The sequence below is a fragment of the Nelusetta ayraudi genome, unplaced genomic scaffold (assembly GCF_046127955.1).
Source record: "Nelusetta ayraudi isolate G7.1 ecotype Tasmania unplaced genomic scaffold, CSIRO-AGI_Nayr_v1 ptg000076l, whole genome shotgun sequence".
NCBI lineage: Eukaryota > Metazoa > Chordata > Actinopteri > Tetraodontiformes > Monacanthidae > Nelusetta > Nelusetta ayraudi.
This window is the reverse complement of record NW_027466126.1, coordinates 1-15879: the sequence shown is the minus strand read 5'-3', so window position 1 is coordinate 15879 and position 15879 is coordinate 1. Positions and strand designations below refer to the sequence as shown.

Sequence of the window (15879 nt, the reverse complement as noted above, 5' to 3'; positions counted from 1 at the left end):
GCGGCCCCAGGGAGTAAAAAAATAATAATAAATCAGGGTCTATTTTTGGGTTTTTTGGGTTATTTTTCTGGGTTTATGTGTCTGTGTGTTATAGAGCTGAGTGAGCTCGGTGAAGGGATGAAGGAAAGAAAAAAAAAAGGAGGAAAAAGAAAAGAGCTGACTCACATTGAACCATGGGCTGTTGACTGAGTCACTGGAGTGCAGGATGCGTCCGGATGGGGGATGCTGCGCAGCGGCAGCGGCGGCGGCGGTGGCGGCGGGACGCCGTGTGGTTTTTGTGTCAGTGGAGTAGACGGGAGCATCCCATTGGCTCCTCTTGGCTCGTCTCTGGACCGCCTGCTGCTGCAGCCACTCCACCTTCAGGAGAACACAGAGCAGGTCACGCGCTGGCCAAACCCTCTAAGTTTATAGGGAGGTTTTATTTTTTTTTTCTTTAGTTCAGTTAGTTTAGTTTGTTTTTTATTTAGATGGGACAGTGTGCATTCATGCTAAATTTCATCCGTAGTCCCCAATCAACAGTGTTGGCCAGTAATCTATTACTAAGTAACTCACTACTGTAATTAAACTAAAACTGGTCATTATATCAAAATTACTTTATCAAGTAACAATTCCATTATTTTTCTGAAATATTTTGCAAGCTAAAATTGTCCACAAAATGTCAGAAATTTAGCAAAACAACTGAAAACAACATGCAGCCGTGCACGCAGCAAACAAGCGCGGCGGCGGCAAAAGAAAAAACAGCGACTGCGTTTCGTAGCTGGAAATACAAAGATTATTTTGAGTTCATTTCGTCTAAATGAAAGAATAGTGTGGTTCGTTGTACGTGTGCAGGAAACGAGACGTTCTCCACCGTTACTTAATCTTTTTTTTTTTTTTTAACTAAAGTAACTAGTAATTAGTAATTGATTACTTATGATCAAACAGGATTTTGGCAGCTCGAGTCCGACCGGTTCTGGTGTGTGAAGATGCAAGAACATGAGCTGTGTGTGTGTGTGTGTGTGTGTGTGTCTGACAGCAAGGCGTGGACGTGCCGCTGATGAATAATCCAGCTTCCTACGTATCTCTTTCCTTCACCTCGGGCTCCTGGGCGACGGCGACGGCCACATCCTGTTCGGACTCTGCCGACCGCTTCGCCGTCCCGCCGCGCCGAAAACTGTAATAGTCCTTCAGGTCTCCGATCTGGGGGGCACAGACATTGAAATCAGTTCCAAACACACTTTCAAAATTTCAAACTTTCAAACTTTCTTTCATTCTTTTTCCCCAAGTCGAAGCACGTGCACAATTTTGCGGAGCAGCTGTTAAATTATGGACGGGGCCTTCAGCGTCTCACGATGACGCGGACACCCGACACCGCGGGTTGCTTTTCATGAGGCGGCAACCTGAGACACAAGAGCGTGCGAGTCCACAATGCCATGACGTAAAGAGATTTTTTTTTACTTCATCTATAATGAGGAGATCTTGAGCTAGTGTGCGGGGAACAAACAAAAAAAAGAAAAAGAAAAGCCATAGGTTGGCAATTTTCCATGAGTGACATAAACAAAAATATGGTCCTAATAGATCTCCAAGCCCCCCTTCCTTCCTCCCGCCTCCGGTCCTGCTCCCTCCAGACGCCTCCGAGCACGTGACCTCGCTGATACGGAGCAAAGTGTCTTTTCACGACCTGCAGCTTTCATTACAGCGGCAAATGCATCCTCGGGGAAGCTGCGCGAGGAGTTTTATGGGCCCGGCCTCTATAACCTCACTCCATTTTATTTATTTTCTTTATCATTTATCGATTTGCGCCTTTATTTGGTGTTGTCACACTGGCCGCATTCATGTTTGCAATCTGAATGATTTCTTTGTCCTTTTGCTTCGTTTCGTGTAAAAAAAAAAAAAAAAGAAAGTGCCTGGTATTGAACTGGGAAGATAATTATAGCATCCAGGTTGTTCCATCCAGGTTGAAGTGCTTGGACAGTCAATAAACCTGCCACAGTCACAATTATAAAGCATCATTTTGAAACTCAATAAAGAAAAGCCCAGATCCCGGGCAGCCTCGCATCTCCTTTGCAGGCACAAACACTCCTAAAAAAACATTAAAATTAAAATTGTAAATTACTTTAATCCTGTCTGAGCCTTGAAAAGCCTTTTAATTATACAGACTTTTTTCATTATTCAAGGCGGCTCTAAAGGCTCTTATCCTGTCAAACATTTGATGAAATTTTTTTTATTTTTCCAAGCTAAAGTTGAAACGCTTTGACACATTCAAATTTATGTACAGGCTTTTTTTTTTTTCTTTTTAGGAAAATAACAAACACAATGCATCAACTAACTATTCAATAGATATCAGCTCATTTCAAATGATAAAATATACTGCAGAAGAACAAAAATGTGCCGGGTGAGTTGGTCTAGTAATTGACTCAAAGCTGATCTGCCAACAGTCCAAAGCTGTTGAGCTGAAGGCCGACGCAGCTCCGTCCGTCATGGGGTCGCACCTACCTGACCCATGTTGGTAAATCCATATTTCCTTGCGATCCTGTCCACGGACTGCGGGTCGGCTCTTATTCTCAGCGCCCAGTCGTTGGTGCATCTCGTCGCTTGGCAAACCAGGAGGAGAGTTCCCATCCACAGCAGGCAGAAGGGCCCCATCGCCGTGTGTGTGGTGGAGGGAAGCCTGTGCTTTTCCTAATCGCAAGATGTCTTTCCTGAAAAATAAAACAACAGAATAGAAACAAGTCTGCAGTGCGGGGGACTTGTTGCTGCGAAGGAGCGGGTGACGCACGACGTCCTGCAAGGAAGTTTTTTTTTTTTTTTTTAAGCCGGTGTCTGAGGTTGGCGACGCTTCACCCGTCTTCACCGAGAACAAACGGGGGGATCATCTTACAGCTTCATCATGGGAGGCGGGGATCAGCTGCAGGGTGTCCGTATAGAGTTGTAGGTGCAGCACGGATCGCAAGCTCCAGCTGGAATCTGCAGCGACACACAAATACGAGTCCAAACAGTGACAGACAACTGAGGTTTTCGGAAGAAAAGCAGCAGCGATCTTTCTCTGGAAATGGTAGATAGATATAGAATGATAGATAGATAGATAGATAGATAGATAGATAGATACTGATAAAAGTATCATTTCTCACAGGAAGCTGACAGGATGCTGTAAACAGAGGGTTAAGTTACAATATGAGAAGATTTAACAGTTCAAACTGGGGCCTGATGATGAGCCTCTGAAGATGAATTGATTGTGCGTGTCAGTGTTCAGACTTTACAGCCGCATCCCAAAAACCCAGAGGACGTGTTCGGCAGTTCGGAGTTGGGGGGGAAAAAAAATACATATTTGCCTTGAGGCGATAGAATTTCTTTTTCTTTTTTTTTTTAAACGCTTCTCTTGGCCAAATGCCTCTCCCCCTTGGCACCACATCAGACTGAGCATTGTGGGGAGATATCCCTGCGTTTTAAAAAATTCACCGCCCTAACTGGGTCAATCTTAAGCAATCGTTAAAAGAAAGAGGGGGGGGGGGGGGGGGGGGGCGCTGCGGGGGGACGGAAACGGATGAGGCGTCCTCGCAGTTTTATTTCTGCACAGACGAGGAGAGCTGGAAGAGGCAGATCACCACACGTGCATTTTGTATGTATGTAAATAAATAAATAAATAAATAAATAAATAAATAAAACTCTCCCTCAGCTGTTCGCCTTCGTTTTTCTGAAAACCACCACGGCGGCGTTTAAAAAACGGGTGAAACACTTCCAGCACACCCTGCTCACTCTGTATGCTAAACAACTCGCTTTGCATACGTTTATTTATTTTGTTTTGTTTTGCTTTATTTATTTATCTATTTATTTATTTGTTGTTGTTTTTTTGTTGCGGCGGAGGCAGACGAGGGAGAACTGGAGGGGGAAACTGACGGCGGTGACAAACTACCCGAAATGCTCTGTGCATGATCTACAAAAGCCGGAGGGCTGCGTTTCATCTATTTATATGTTCTCACCGCAGAGGAAGCCAATCTCAACTTTCCAGCCGCTGCCAAAGTAGCTTCTTAGTGCCTTTATGCGCTGCCTGCGACACTGTATTACATGGAGGTACACAAACGGCCGCAGCCATTGGGAAATAAGGGGATTACTTGGTGGGGGGGGGGGGGGGGGGGAGTATGATGCAACTCGTGGCTGGTATCTTGCTCTGTGTATCATTGTTAAAAAAAAAAAAAAAAAATGAATGTGGCCCGCTTTGAATCACACCAGCCAATACTGGCTCACACCATGATACACTGTTGCTTTAAAACATTCTTATTTCTATTGTCAGATCGTTCACATATTTTGCCCAGTAGGTCAGCCTTAAGGCTTACTTGACGAAAAACAAACAAACAAAAAAAAAAATCAAAAATATTCCTCTCTCTTGGAAGAGAGAGAAGTCTGTTCGGCTGCAGGTTCCACCTCCTGAAACCTCAGGGTTCTAATTAAGATTGACTGACTGATTGAGTGATTAAGTGAGTTCTTTCCCTACTCACCTGTCTTCTCTTGTGTGTTCAGCCAAACAGTTCGCCCGGGTGTACAAGCGCAGTGATAAGTTTGTGGGCGGGGCCAAGTGTGGGACAGGAAGTTGGTGGGGTTTCCTTCCTGGTCAGTGTCCATGTAGCTTCAATTAAAACTTTATTTGGATGATTTTTTTTTTTTTTTTTTTTTTAATTATTATTATTTAAAAAAAATATATCTCATTTTTACATACATTTTATTTCATTATTTCATTTCTATCAATACAATTTCGAAAAACGTGGAAGCAAATGAATAAATAGACACATACAAAGAAGTCATCAGGGTGAACACAGTTTGCTGAACAGATTGGTGATTATTATCTGAGGTTATTTATTGTCAGCAACAGCAAATAGTGATGAGTGTATATAACTCGTCATTTCACGATTTAAACAAACAAGCAAGTAGATGTGGAGTTGCTGCGCTTTCCCCATCTGGTTCCTGTTATTTGGTCCTGTGTCATCCACAGAAGACAAGTGCTGCTTACAATGTACGTGGGCCACTCGTGACATCACAGAGGGCTGGTTTCCACCACTCTGCATGCCCTATCAGAGCCTTTATGAAAAAACGGACAAAAGGCGAAAGCAATAAAGGACGGACTTTTCTCATTTCTGTTCATCTTGCGGACGCGGAACGATACGGGACCTCAAAATTAAAATCAGAATCACAATGCAGGCCACTACCTTCCGATTCCGACTCCACGACAGGGATGCAACGCATTGATAAGAGTGCGGATCATGATTTTCATTTTTATGGTAATCTCTCTCTGTTTCACTAAAGCCCTTGATCAAGAAGGCGGCTTTAATATCCACCGACACTGATCTTCAGGGACAGTAATTTCAATTAATGGCCGCAGCATTAGTCATATGGGCTGATGAAAGTCGCCAGAGACCTGCTATCTGTGTGGTCGGGTATATGAGCCTCGTAATTAGATGTATATTGCATGTTGTTGTGGGAGAATCCCCTGCTCTGCCCGCACCGAGCCTCCGCTCGCTGATTCGGTGCCGTGGGAACTTTGGTCGGCGCAAACAGAAGATCGTTAGCGAAGGACAAGGCCAAGGTAGACGTAAGAAAATCATTCTTGTTGCTAATCCTCACACAGACTGCGGTGGCGTTATTTTCTGCGCGTGTGGATGGAACAACAAAGTATTCGTGTCAGAAGACAACTGTAAACGAAGGGCTAAATTGACTGTTGTCTGTAGATCTATAGAATTTTTATGAACTGTTGACGGCTGCTTTACTTGAGCATAAAGATGTTCAAATGGGGATTATGTAGGACATTGCATTACATCAGGGCAAATAGGAAATTTGATGCAATAATGAATGAGATTGCTGCAACAAAAGAAGAAATCTAACCTTTAGCTTTGATTGTCTGGTGCACTTCTGGTTCAATTGGTTTCTGCATTCATTCAAAGTCGCACACAGGAAATTTAATATCACTAAGCTACAACCTTCACAGCAAGGACAGTCTAGGGGAAAAAAAACAACTAATTATATTTAATGCTCTAACCACTGACTCTCTGTAAAATGTTCCAGACTATCCAGCCACAACACAAGCAGCTAATAAGTTCTGCTGTGAAACCTACAGGACACCAAACAATTCTCGGACAACTCCATCTATTCTGGATCAGACAATAAAATAAAAATGAAATCCCGGGCTATGCATCAGAGTACAAGGAGCCGACATGAGGAATCGTCTCCACGAAATTGTTGCTCAGCTGGCGGCCGAGCCGGATTTATGCTCAATGTCCATTCGTGTCCTTGAGTGGTAAATTACAGCGAGCAGGTTCATGATGCAACGCGCACTCACAGTCTTTATCATCCGCCGCACAATGGAGTGGGAAAACAAACCCGGCGCGCAAAACAAAGGGAGAGCACCTCTCGGCGAAGCAGTGGCAGGACTTTGAAGTTATCTCTCACGCGTCTTCAGAGAGGCCGACTTTGATGTTGAGAAGAACTCCTCTCAAACAGTGACGTACTCCCATGGAAATAATTGTCAAACGTGTTCCTGAGCACATCGGCTGCCCCACAGGCAGCGCAGCCATGAACTCCTGTTTATTCCTGCTTTGAAAACGTCTTCCGACTGTCTCAGAAACACTTATTGGGTACTTTTTTGTGTAATTTTTTTTCTCAGCGTGATGCGTTTTCATGCTGCCTGACACTCCAACAATCTGCTGACAGCCAACAACCAGTATTTCTGGATGGTGACTGGATTCCCTTCCAATTAGGAGCAGATTTATGAGATTTATTTTTTACATATATATATATATATATTGACTGTCACTGCAAAGCTTGCATTGGGACTAGCAAGTAGCTAGGCTTGCAACCACTTCCTGTGTGCCCCGGAGCAATCGCTTGCTTTTATCAACAGTAAAATAAATCTCATGAATACTAAGATGGTCTAAATGTGCTGCGGACCGGAGCTCGGCAAGATGGACGTCCGATATATGAGACACATTTGAAATACAGCACATCTAAAACGGACGCGAATTTCAGTTGGCGAAGCTAATATTCGATTGTCGTTGTGGTCGGTGACTATCTTTGTTCTGAAAGGACGCTGCTTCTGCGTGGGTATTAGCATCCAGCTCTGCCGCTGCGATGGTGCAACTTTTAGACATGCTCAAGGTCGAGCTCCGGTGCAGCCGTAGTCTCCCGTCTTTCCTCCCCCGTTTCTCCTGTTCAATTGTACTTTGCTCAGACTTAATTGGCATTCGCACTGCTTGACAGGACGCTCTCCGTTGCGTTGCACCGAAGCCTGGGCCACCTCGCTGCGTCAGCGCTTGCCGGCCAGACGCCTTCCCCACTAATTAATAGTTTGATTCCTGGCAAAAGGAGCCAGAGCCGGGCGGAGCGTCGGCAGCTTCCCCGCCAGCTGACAGATGATCGGAATCCTGCTGAGGGTCGAGTCTGACGGACGGAAAAAAAGAACCGAAGGTTAGCGTTCGAGCGCGACATCTGAAAAGACCTTCTTCCAGTCGCCATCAAAGCAAAGTAGCATCCTTGGGCCTTGAGAGGAAGTGAAGCGTGAGATTGCAACGAGCCCCCCCACCCCCCACCCCCACCACCACCACCACCACCATAACAAAAAAAAAAAAAAAACCCACTTATGATTAAAAGTGAAAGAATGAGCACACTGTGGAAACTTTGCTTGCACCCCACTTCATGTAGACGTTCGGGGGGGGGGGGAGTATGATTGGCAAAAATCGAAACAACATAAAAAACTGAAGACACAGTATGTCTGGAATCTTCTTCCTGAGCTCTTGTCAAGCATCATCGCACTCTCCCTCAAAGTCTTTGCTTCTCGCTGGTTTCTTTCCTGACTTTTTCCCGCTACTGAAACACGCAAAGTGATCTCCTGAGTCTCCTGACTGACCGTAGAACTCTTCTACAACATGGTGCTTGGGGCCTGGAGCAGAGCAGGCACATATTGCAATAAAATGATATTCCATCATCATATCGTACCATCATATCATCGTATCATCATATTGGGGGCTGACACCGGCGAAGATTCCCAGCGGGCAGCAGCGACTCTCCGCTTGTTTGTTTTTTTTTTTTTTAGGGGGCTGCTGAAGGTTGACTGTACACTGTTGACGTTTGTGGAGTCGTTCACAATTGTCTGCACGTCTAGAATTTAAAAGTAAAAAAATAAATAAATAAATAAATAAAAATAAAAAAGGTGTTTGGCGTTGGCAGTACATTTTCAAGTAAGCGATGTACCACCTTCGCGGCTTGCACCCCAGCTGTGCGTCTGCAGGCCTGCAGGATATATCGGATATTATGGGCTATTTCTCGCCGTCCGCCACGGACATAAAACTCCACCGCTGGCGTGGCAAAACATATCCGCGCACGCACGTGCGCCGCGTTTCCGTGGCCTTCGCCGCCCAGCTGTGGCTATGTTTACATTTGGTTGCCCACTTTTGCATCAGTGGCAGCGGCGGCGACGGGGGAGAATTTAGCTCATGCTTTATTAAAGCCGTCGAGCTGTGACTCCGAAAAAACTTGGCAGGTCGTCTGGAAATGTCCCTCCGCCCCCCCTCCTTCTTTTTGGTTTAATTCATTATTTACCACGTTCTCGTGAAACACGCGTCCGCATGCACAGCTGGGGTGCTACACGTGCGCAAGCTTGGCTAATACGTGTGGGAAATCCTCTGAAATATAAAGGAACTGAGCCGTCGTATGTGCCCGGGCAATGGGAGCGAGTGTGTGTGTGTCTGTGTGTGTGTATTTTTAATTTAGATCCCCTGGTCTGCGCTCAATACAATTTTCCCCCCTTTTATTTGGTCACTAATGAGGCTCCTACCTCAGTTCAAAGAAAAGAAAATTCTTTCAAGTATCATCATTGCAACCACGGGGCTTGTTTATCAGCATCATTACTAAGTCATTGAGAGATGACAGTTTAAATTGCATTATTTATCGCGCTGGCCTTCGAAAAAAGAGACAGAAGAAGAGAAAAATGATGATGATGATGATGATGATGATGATGATGATGGTGACGGTGGTGGTTCTGGTGGTGATGATGATGATGATGATGTGATGGTGGTGGTGATGATGTTGATGATGGTGATGACGATGATGATGATGATGATGATGCTGATGCTGATGATGACGGTGGTGGTTCTGGTGGTGATGATGATGTGATGGTGGTGGTGATGATGATGCTGATGATGATGGTGATGACGATGATGATGATGATGATGATGATGATGATGATGATGATGATGATGATGGTGATGACGATGATGATGATGATGATGATGGTGACAGTAATGGTGGTGATGATGATGATGATGATGATGATGATGGTGGTGGTGGTGACAGTAATGGTGGTGATGACGATGATGATGATGATGATGATGATGATGATGATGGTGACAGTAATGGTGGTGATGATGATGATGATGATGATGATGATGATGATGATGGTGACAGTAATGGTGGTGATGATGATGATGATGATGATGATGGTGGTGGTGGTGATGATGATGATGATGATGATGATGATGATGATGACGATGATGATGATGATGATGATGATGGTGATGATGGGGGTGGCGACAATGATGATGACGATGATGATGATGATGATGATGATGATGATGATGGTGGTGGTGGTGATGATGATGATGATGCTGGTGGTGGTGGTGGCAGTGATGATGGTGATGGTGACGATGATGATGATGATGATGATGATGATGATGATGGTGGCAGTGATAATGGTGATGATGAGGATGATGATGAAGATGACTGGCAGACTCGTGGACAGGTTACCCCCCTGTTCCCCCTCCTGCCCTGGCACCCGACTCCTCCTCGCTCTGACTGACTGTGAAATGACCTCTTTTGGTTGCAATGTGCTAAAGTGTAGCATAATATCTCTATAGCAGCCTAAGCTCAATGACTCATGCAGTATTAGCTTTGCTGCTTCCTCCCAGCATGCACAGGCACTTGTAGTTGTTCTCACATGCCCATTATGCACGCTTGTTGATGCCCGGAGACATATTTACCCCCCCCCCCCCCCACTCCTCCTCCTCCTCCTCCTGCCTCTCTGCCTTCGCTTCAAACCCAAGCTCAACTGATGTTGCGCTGAATTGCGTGAGCCAACTTTGACCCCTTGATGTTTCTTTGAAGAGGCCCCCTAAATGGGCTCCTCCTCCCCCTCCCCTCCTTTCTCCTCCTCCTCCTTCTGTTTCGCCCTCGCAGCTCTATATACTGCACGGCGGCCCATTTACCTGAGGTGTCAGCGTGACACGCTGGGGGGTGAAGGTGGGGGCGGGGGGGCGCTGAGCGGTTTGGCCTCTCGCTACCGACGACAACTCTCTCCAACCTCTTTTGTGCGATGCCAGCACGCAGCAGCGTAGCCTCGCTGACAAATTAGTTAGCCAGCCCTGCTCCGTACCCTGCCTCCTCCAACGGATTCAAAGGCAGCCTTCTCCGCTGCCTTTGTCCCCCCCGAACCCCCCCACACTCCGGGCTGGGCTCAGATCCGTCTCCGCTCCCTGTAAGCCCGCTATGCTCTGTCATCAGGATTACAGGCTGTGCTGCAGCAGATTAATGACTGACAACTCCACGCGCTCCTCTCGGTGTCGCACGGCAGCCACGATCGGAAGGTGGGGGTGGGGGTGGGGGTGGGGTGGTGTGGTGGGGGGGGGGGGGGGGTGTGGGGGTCGGGAGACGCATGGCTGCCGAGGCGGAGGCGAAGGACTGCGGGGGAGATATTGCATTGTGTCGGTCCAGGGAACAATACGTTGGCATGCGACGGTGCGAAGTGGAACCACGCGGCGCGGCATGCGGCTCTCGGCGACTGGGGTTTTTTTTTTGTCTGAGTGTGTGTGTGTGTGTGTGTGTAAATGATGTTACGCGCAGGCGGAAAAGCCTCTCCGACGACTGCACCTCGGCGCAGCGCCGCAGGACACGGAGTTAAGACGCTGAACACCGAGGCCTCAGCCCAAACTGGCTTAGGTCGACGACGCTGTCTTTTGCGCGCGTGTTTGTGTGCGTGTGTGTGTTGCGCTCACGCAGGCTCACACAGTCATGTCCCCAAAGCCCTGAAAAGGCAGAAAGAAAGGCCGGCAATTACAAGTCCAATCCATAAGGGACAGCAGTCGACAGCCTGACGCGGGATGCACCTTCCCGAGCAATAAGTCATCGAGCAAAGAAAAATCTGCTTTGTTTTGTTGGAGGCGAAGTGGAAGCTTGGCAGCGGCGGCAGTGCAGATTCCCAGCAAGCAGCCAAACAAACAGAGAGCTCTCTCTCACTCACACACACACACACACACACACACCCTCCGAGTTTGGGAATGAATTAGGGCAAGATCTCATTCCACCTCAGAGCCTCGTAGAAGCAGCTTATGTGTGTCATGAATTACTAAGTAGTAATATTTGGGGCTTCTCGCAGCCATCAACCAGCCGAGGTTTAATTTCCTGAGACTTGCCCCGCAGTGTCCGGGAAAAAGTGGGCTGCGTGAGCCGCCACCCCAGGTCCGAGAGGCGGCGTCCATTCGCCGGTGGCCTCGTTGAAAGCCGCTGCTGTTGTTTCATCTTTCAAAGTGTCGTCACCACGTTTTGTTTTTTTCCCAGATCGCCTTTTTTTTCCAGTCGGTCCATCCGTCCTCGTCCACACGCTGAGATGCACTGAGTTGCTGCAGCGTGACGGGCTGATGGGAAGCGAATAAAATAAATCCACTCTTATCTAGTTCAGCAACGTGACACCGGACACTGGACGATCCAGGTCGGGAAGCTACGGCAACAGTCTGGCCAAACGGGAAGTTGCAGCTAGCTTGTAAACCCCTTCGACCAGAGCAAAGCTCAACGTCACTCCAGGTTTTTCCTTCAATGCTGAGTTACTCTGGCCAGTTCAGCTGAATGCTATAAAAATCGATGCGAGATGTCGCACATCAATTCAATAACTTGGCTTTTGCCAACTTGTCGAGGGAACCTGGTTCGCCTTCTTGTTCATATGTGACGGACAGAAGGTTTGCCCAACCACCTTCCGGGTTGATTTCCTCTCCACACTCAGCGCTCTCTGTGGACTCTTTTCCAAATGAATGTGAAATCAGTCTAGTTTTCATTCCTACATTTGTTTATTCAAAGGGACGTCGCTGACCGAGACGAAACGGTTAAAGGTTGCCTCCATCATTGCAGATTAGCGCTAACTTAATCGCGCTTTTGGCCGTCTGAATAATGTAGATCCAATCCCCCCCCCCCCCCCACCCCCCCCCCCTCTGTCTGATTAGCCCTATTTTACAGTCCATACATCTCAGTTACCTCCCCCGTGTCCAACAGTTTGCCGTGCGGTGCCAAGCAGGTGGTGCACTGTGAGATTTTGTTTTTAACAGATGGCCCGAAACAAGGCTGTTAGAGTAATGAGAGAGAACCAATCAAAATAATGAGCTGAGGGGAGCCGCAGACGCCGACTCATCTGGAGGTTCGCCGCCCCTCGCACAGCGACTCCATGGTATGGAGGCATCGCCGCCGCATGCGAAATGACAATGAAGGATTGGTGGAGTGGGCAGGAAGGAAGGAAGGAAGGAAGCGCACACACTCAGCCGGCTGTGGTAAAATACTTTTATAGAGCAGTAATCCATATCTGAAATATAGCATCCAAAGCAGAATAGCTCTGATATTTACAGAACTCGACTCACTCATTTCCTCCATTTAAATATGCTTTCCATGTAAATAAGTTCATTTGATGTGCGCGCGTGTGTGTCTGCGTCTCTGTGTGTGTGGAGTGCATATGATTTTGTGTGTGTGTGTGTGTGTGTGTGTGTGTGTGTGTGTGTGTGTGTGGACACAATTGTCAATTACGGCATGATAAAAGTTTTAAATCCAGGTCATAATAATTCTCTTTCTCTCTCTTTTTAAATGTCTCTGGGTATAAAAGCTGGTGTTCTGACCCTCATTAGTCCAATAATGAAGATGAATCACTCTCCTCTTATTTATTTATTTTTTAATCCTTTTCTTTTTATGTGTATTTTTGCCGATAGATATTATTTCTTTCATCTTTTATAAATACTCTCTGCTGTATTGCCTCTTGGACTTTGCCCCCTCCCCTCCCAACCCACCCTCCACTTTTACAGTATATTCTGTTTATATTTTTCCAGTCGCTCCAAAAAGTGTGACTCACATTGTCGGCTGAACTTGTTTTTTCTTTTTGTTTTTTTGGGGGGGGATTTTCGTTTGACTTCAGCACTTTAGCTTCCCAGCGCCTGCCGTCAAACCTACGTGCAGCTGAAGAGGCATTTTAAGTGCAGTAACAACATCTGTGCCCCAGTCAAACCATTCAAATCGTAGCCTTTTGTCACTTTTGTTCTCCTCCCACAGTTCCGCGTTTCGCATTTCAATTCCCCGTCGCTCTGCACTTGTTTTTGTTTCGTTTTTTTTTTCACCTCTTTCGTATCAAAACTCCATCCAAAAGTCCGTTTTTGTAGCTTTATTTTTGTTTTTTTTTCTCCCCTCGGTGCGCCGCGGCATCAAAAATGTCTCTTGCTCTGTCCTCTGTGGAGCCCCGCTTCCCTCTCAGAGGAACCAGAAGCACTTCTTCCTGCTCTTCTTGGTGGTGGCGGGCGGCCCCACGGCTTGGGGCAAGTCCTCGTGGCTGGGTGTGGCCGGCTGGGGCGTGGCCGGCTGTGGCATGCCCTCCGGGGGGTCGCCCACCTTCCACGTGCGGACCACCTGCCCTTCCTGCAGCCGGAAGTCGTGCTCCACGCTGGAGAGAGAGAGAGACACAGACACAGTGTGTTAGTGTGTTGGTTCTTCATGCACGCGGCCGGCAAAATCCAAAACCCAATTTTTTTGACTTCTCTCACACGTGAGAAGCCCAGAGAAATCATTTGGAAGGTGGCAGATTGAAAGGGAATTGGGCAAACCTTCTGCTGGTTCACACTGAAAGGAGAATTTAATCAGCTCGAGGCTTCCTATTGGCTAGCAGCGGATGCTAAACTAAACTCGTTCCAAAGCCATTTTGGAGGACAGCACAACTATTTTGTCCACCTGGAAAAGCCTGCAGCCTTTCATTGTTTTGTTTTTTTAATGTGAAAAAGAGCCATGTTGCAAAATAAAAGCCATCTGATCGTTCCAAAACTCCTGGCTTCCTCACCGCAAAAAGGAATCTGACTAAAAATGTTTTTCGTCCGAAGGTTGGCAAAACTTATGATCAAGGTTAGGAAACAATGTGCGGAGGAATTATTCGTTTTGTTCAATTTCATTTCAGCGCAACTACGCGGCAACTCTCTCTTTTGTGCCTTCCTCAAATCCCGCAGAGGAACTAAACAGAGAAAAAGAAAGAAAAAGACTTTTTTTTTTTTTCCTCCGCTTTGAAACGCTCCATTATGTTCACCTACGAGTTGTTAACTGTGTCTGGCTCGCCGTGCGGTGCTGAGCATGCAGCGGTAAGTCGGGGATGGGGGCGGTGGGCGGAGGAGCGGGGGCGGGTTTACAACAGTAAAGTTACAGCCTGACGGCTCGACAATGAACTCACGACAAAAGGCCGCGGCGGAAAAACCAAGGCCAGAGCGAGGTGGTCTGTGCGGAGGGAGAAAGAACAAGACTCCTTCTTCCTTCCACCGCTGGTGAATACAGACCGACGGCGAGAGCGCGCGGGAGGGAAAAAGGCATCGGCAGGTGAAAGATATAAAGTGGGGGGGGGTTGTTGACGAGGTGAATTAAGCCGCTAAAACGCTGAGCGTGAGAGAAACGTTGCAGCGCGAGGACGGATCCCAGGACGCACGCACGCAGCAAAGGAGAGAAGTCAGCATGGCGACTGTCAGTCACATGACAGACAGAGTAGCTCAGGGGGGCTTTGCTGCTGAAAATGAGACGTGAACTCTGATGCACCTCTGCAGACGCCATAGGTGAAGGTAAGCAATAATAGATGAAGGCATCTGCAATAAAAGCAATAAGAACAATATTTGCTTTCCCCCCCCCATCCCGGCGCCAAAATCTTTCCGTCAGCAGTTTGCGTGCTGCCACCGCCGCTCTCTCCCCCCCCGCCCCCCCCCCCCCCACACACACACACACACACATCATGAACCAAATCCTTTTTTTTTTTTTTTTTAAATCCTTTTCTTTTTTCACTTTTACTGCTATTCTTGCTTATTATGCAGTGGCCTAGTTAGCGGCTGTTTCTCATCACGGCGCAGATGCGGGAGAGGAGAAGGACTCCCTTCGGTTGATGATACAAGGAGTGGAGTGCTGCAGAGGAAGCAGCAGCGAGGGCCGAGTGTGGCGGCGGCAGCGGCAGCAGCAGCAGCAGCGGCAGCGGCGGCAGCGGCAGCGGCGGCAGTAGCGGCAGCAGCGGCAGCGGCAGCAGCGGCAGCAGCGCTGGGAGTTTTTTTGTTTGGTTTAGTTTTTGTTTTTTTTCCACGATAACAAAAGTCGGTCTCTCACATTTTGTGTCCATCTGGCCACAGAACTCCCACTCCCTTAGTCACTTAACCACTCGGTTGCCCACTACTATTCAAATGAACCGGGCGAAATAACAAGCAGGAATACAAAGAAATAAATAAACAAACATCAAAACTCTAGACGGGAGTGCACGGTGCAGTCAGCGGGAGCACGGGCGGAGCGCACAGCGGAGGGAAGTGAGTGGGTACAAAGAGCTGTGGAGAGGATTTCTTCACTCAGCGACATTTACAGCAAGGGGAGGAAAAAAAGGGGGGGGGGGGGGAGAAAAAAAAAAGAAGAAAGAAAACCACTCCATCTAAAGCTGTTTGGCGAGAGCCGGGAGGACCCCGCCGACTGAAACAAGATCGCAGACCTTGTATAAAACGCCGCCGTGGCGAAAACGACAAAGTCATTCGGCGCCGCTAACCGTGCGGAGAGAGGGTCTGCAAAAGGGGGAAGAACGCGGCGGCTAAACCCGTCGTTATGTCCGGTCAGAAATGTTTT

At 47.4% G+C, this 15879-nt stretch overlaps 1 protein-coding gene across 1 annotated transcript; it reads right to left on the bottom strand.

Annotated features, from left to right (window-relative positions):
• Positions 1–73: 73 nt before the first annotated feature.
• Positions 74–4557, bottom strand: LOC142899888 (proprotein convertase subtilisin/kexin type 6-like). The gene is made up of 6 exons (XM_076043801.1): positions 4476–4557; positions 2861–2946; positions 2476–2681; positions 1075–1179; positions 162–357; positions 74–81 (listed from the first exon to the last, which is right to left on the bottom strand). The coding sequence occupies exons 3-6, from the start codon at positions 2623–2625 to the stop codon at positions 74–76; spliced, it is 459 nt and encodes a 152-aa protein (XP_075899916.1). The 5' UTR covers positions 2626–2681; positions 2861–2946; positions 4476–4557.
• Positions 4558–15879: the final 11322 nt, after the last annotated feature.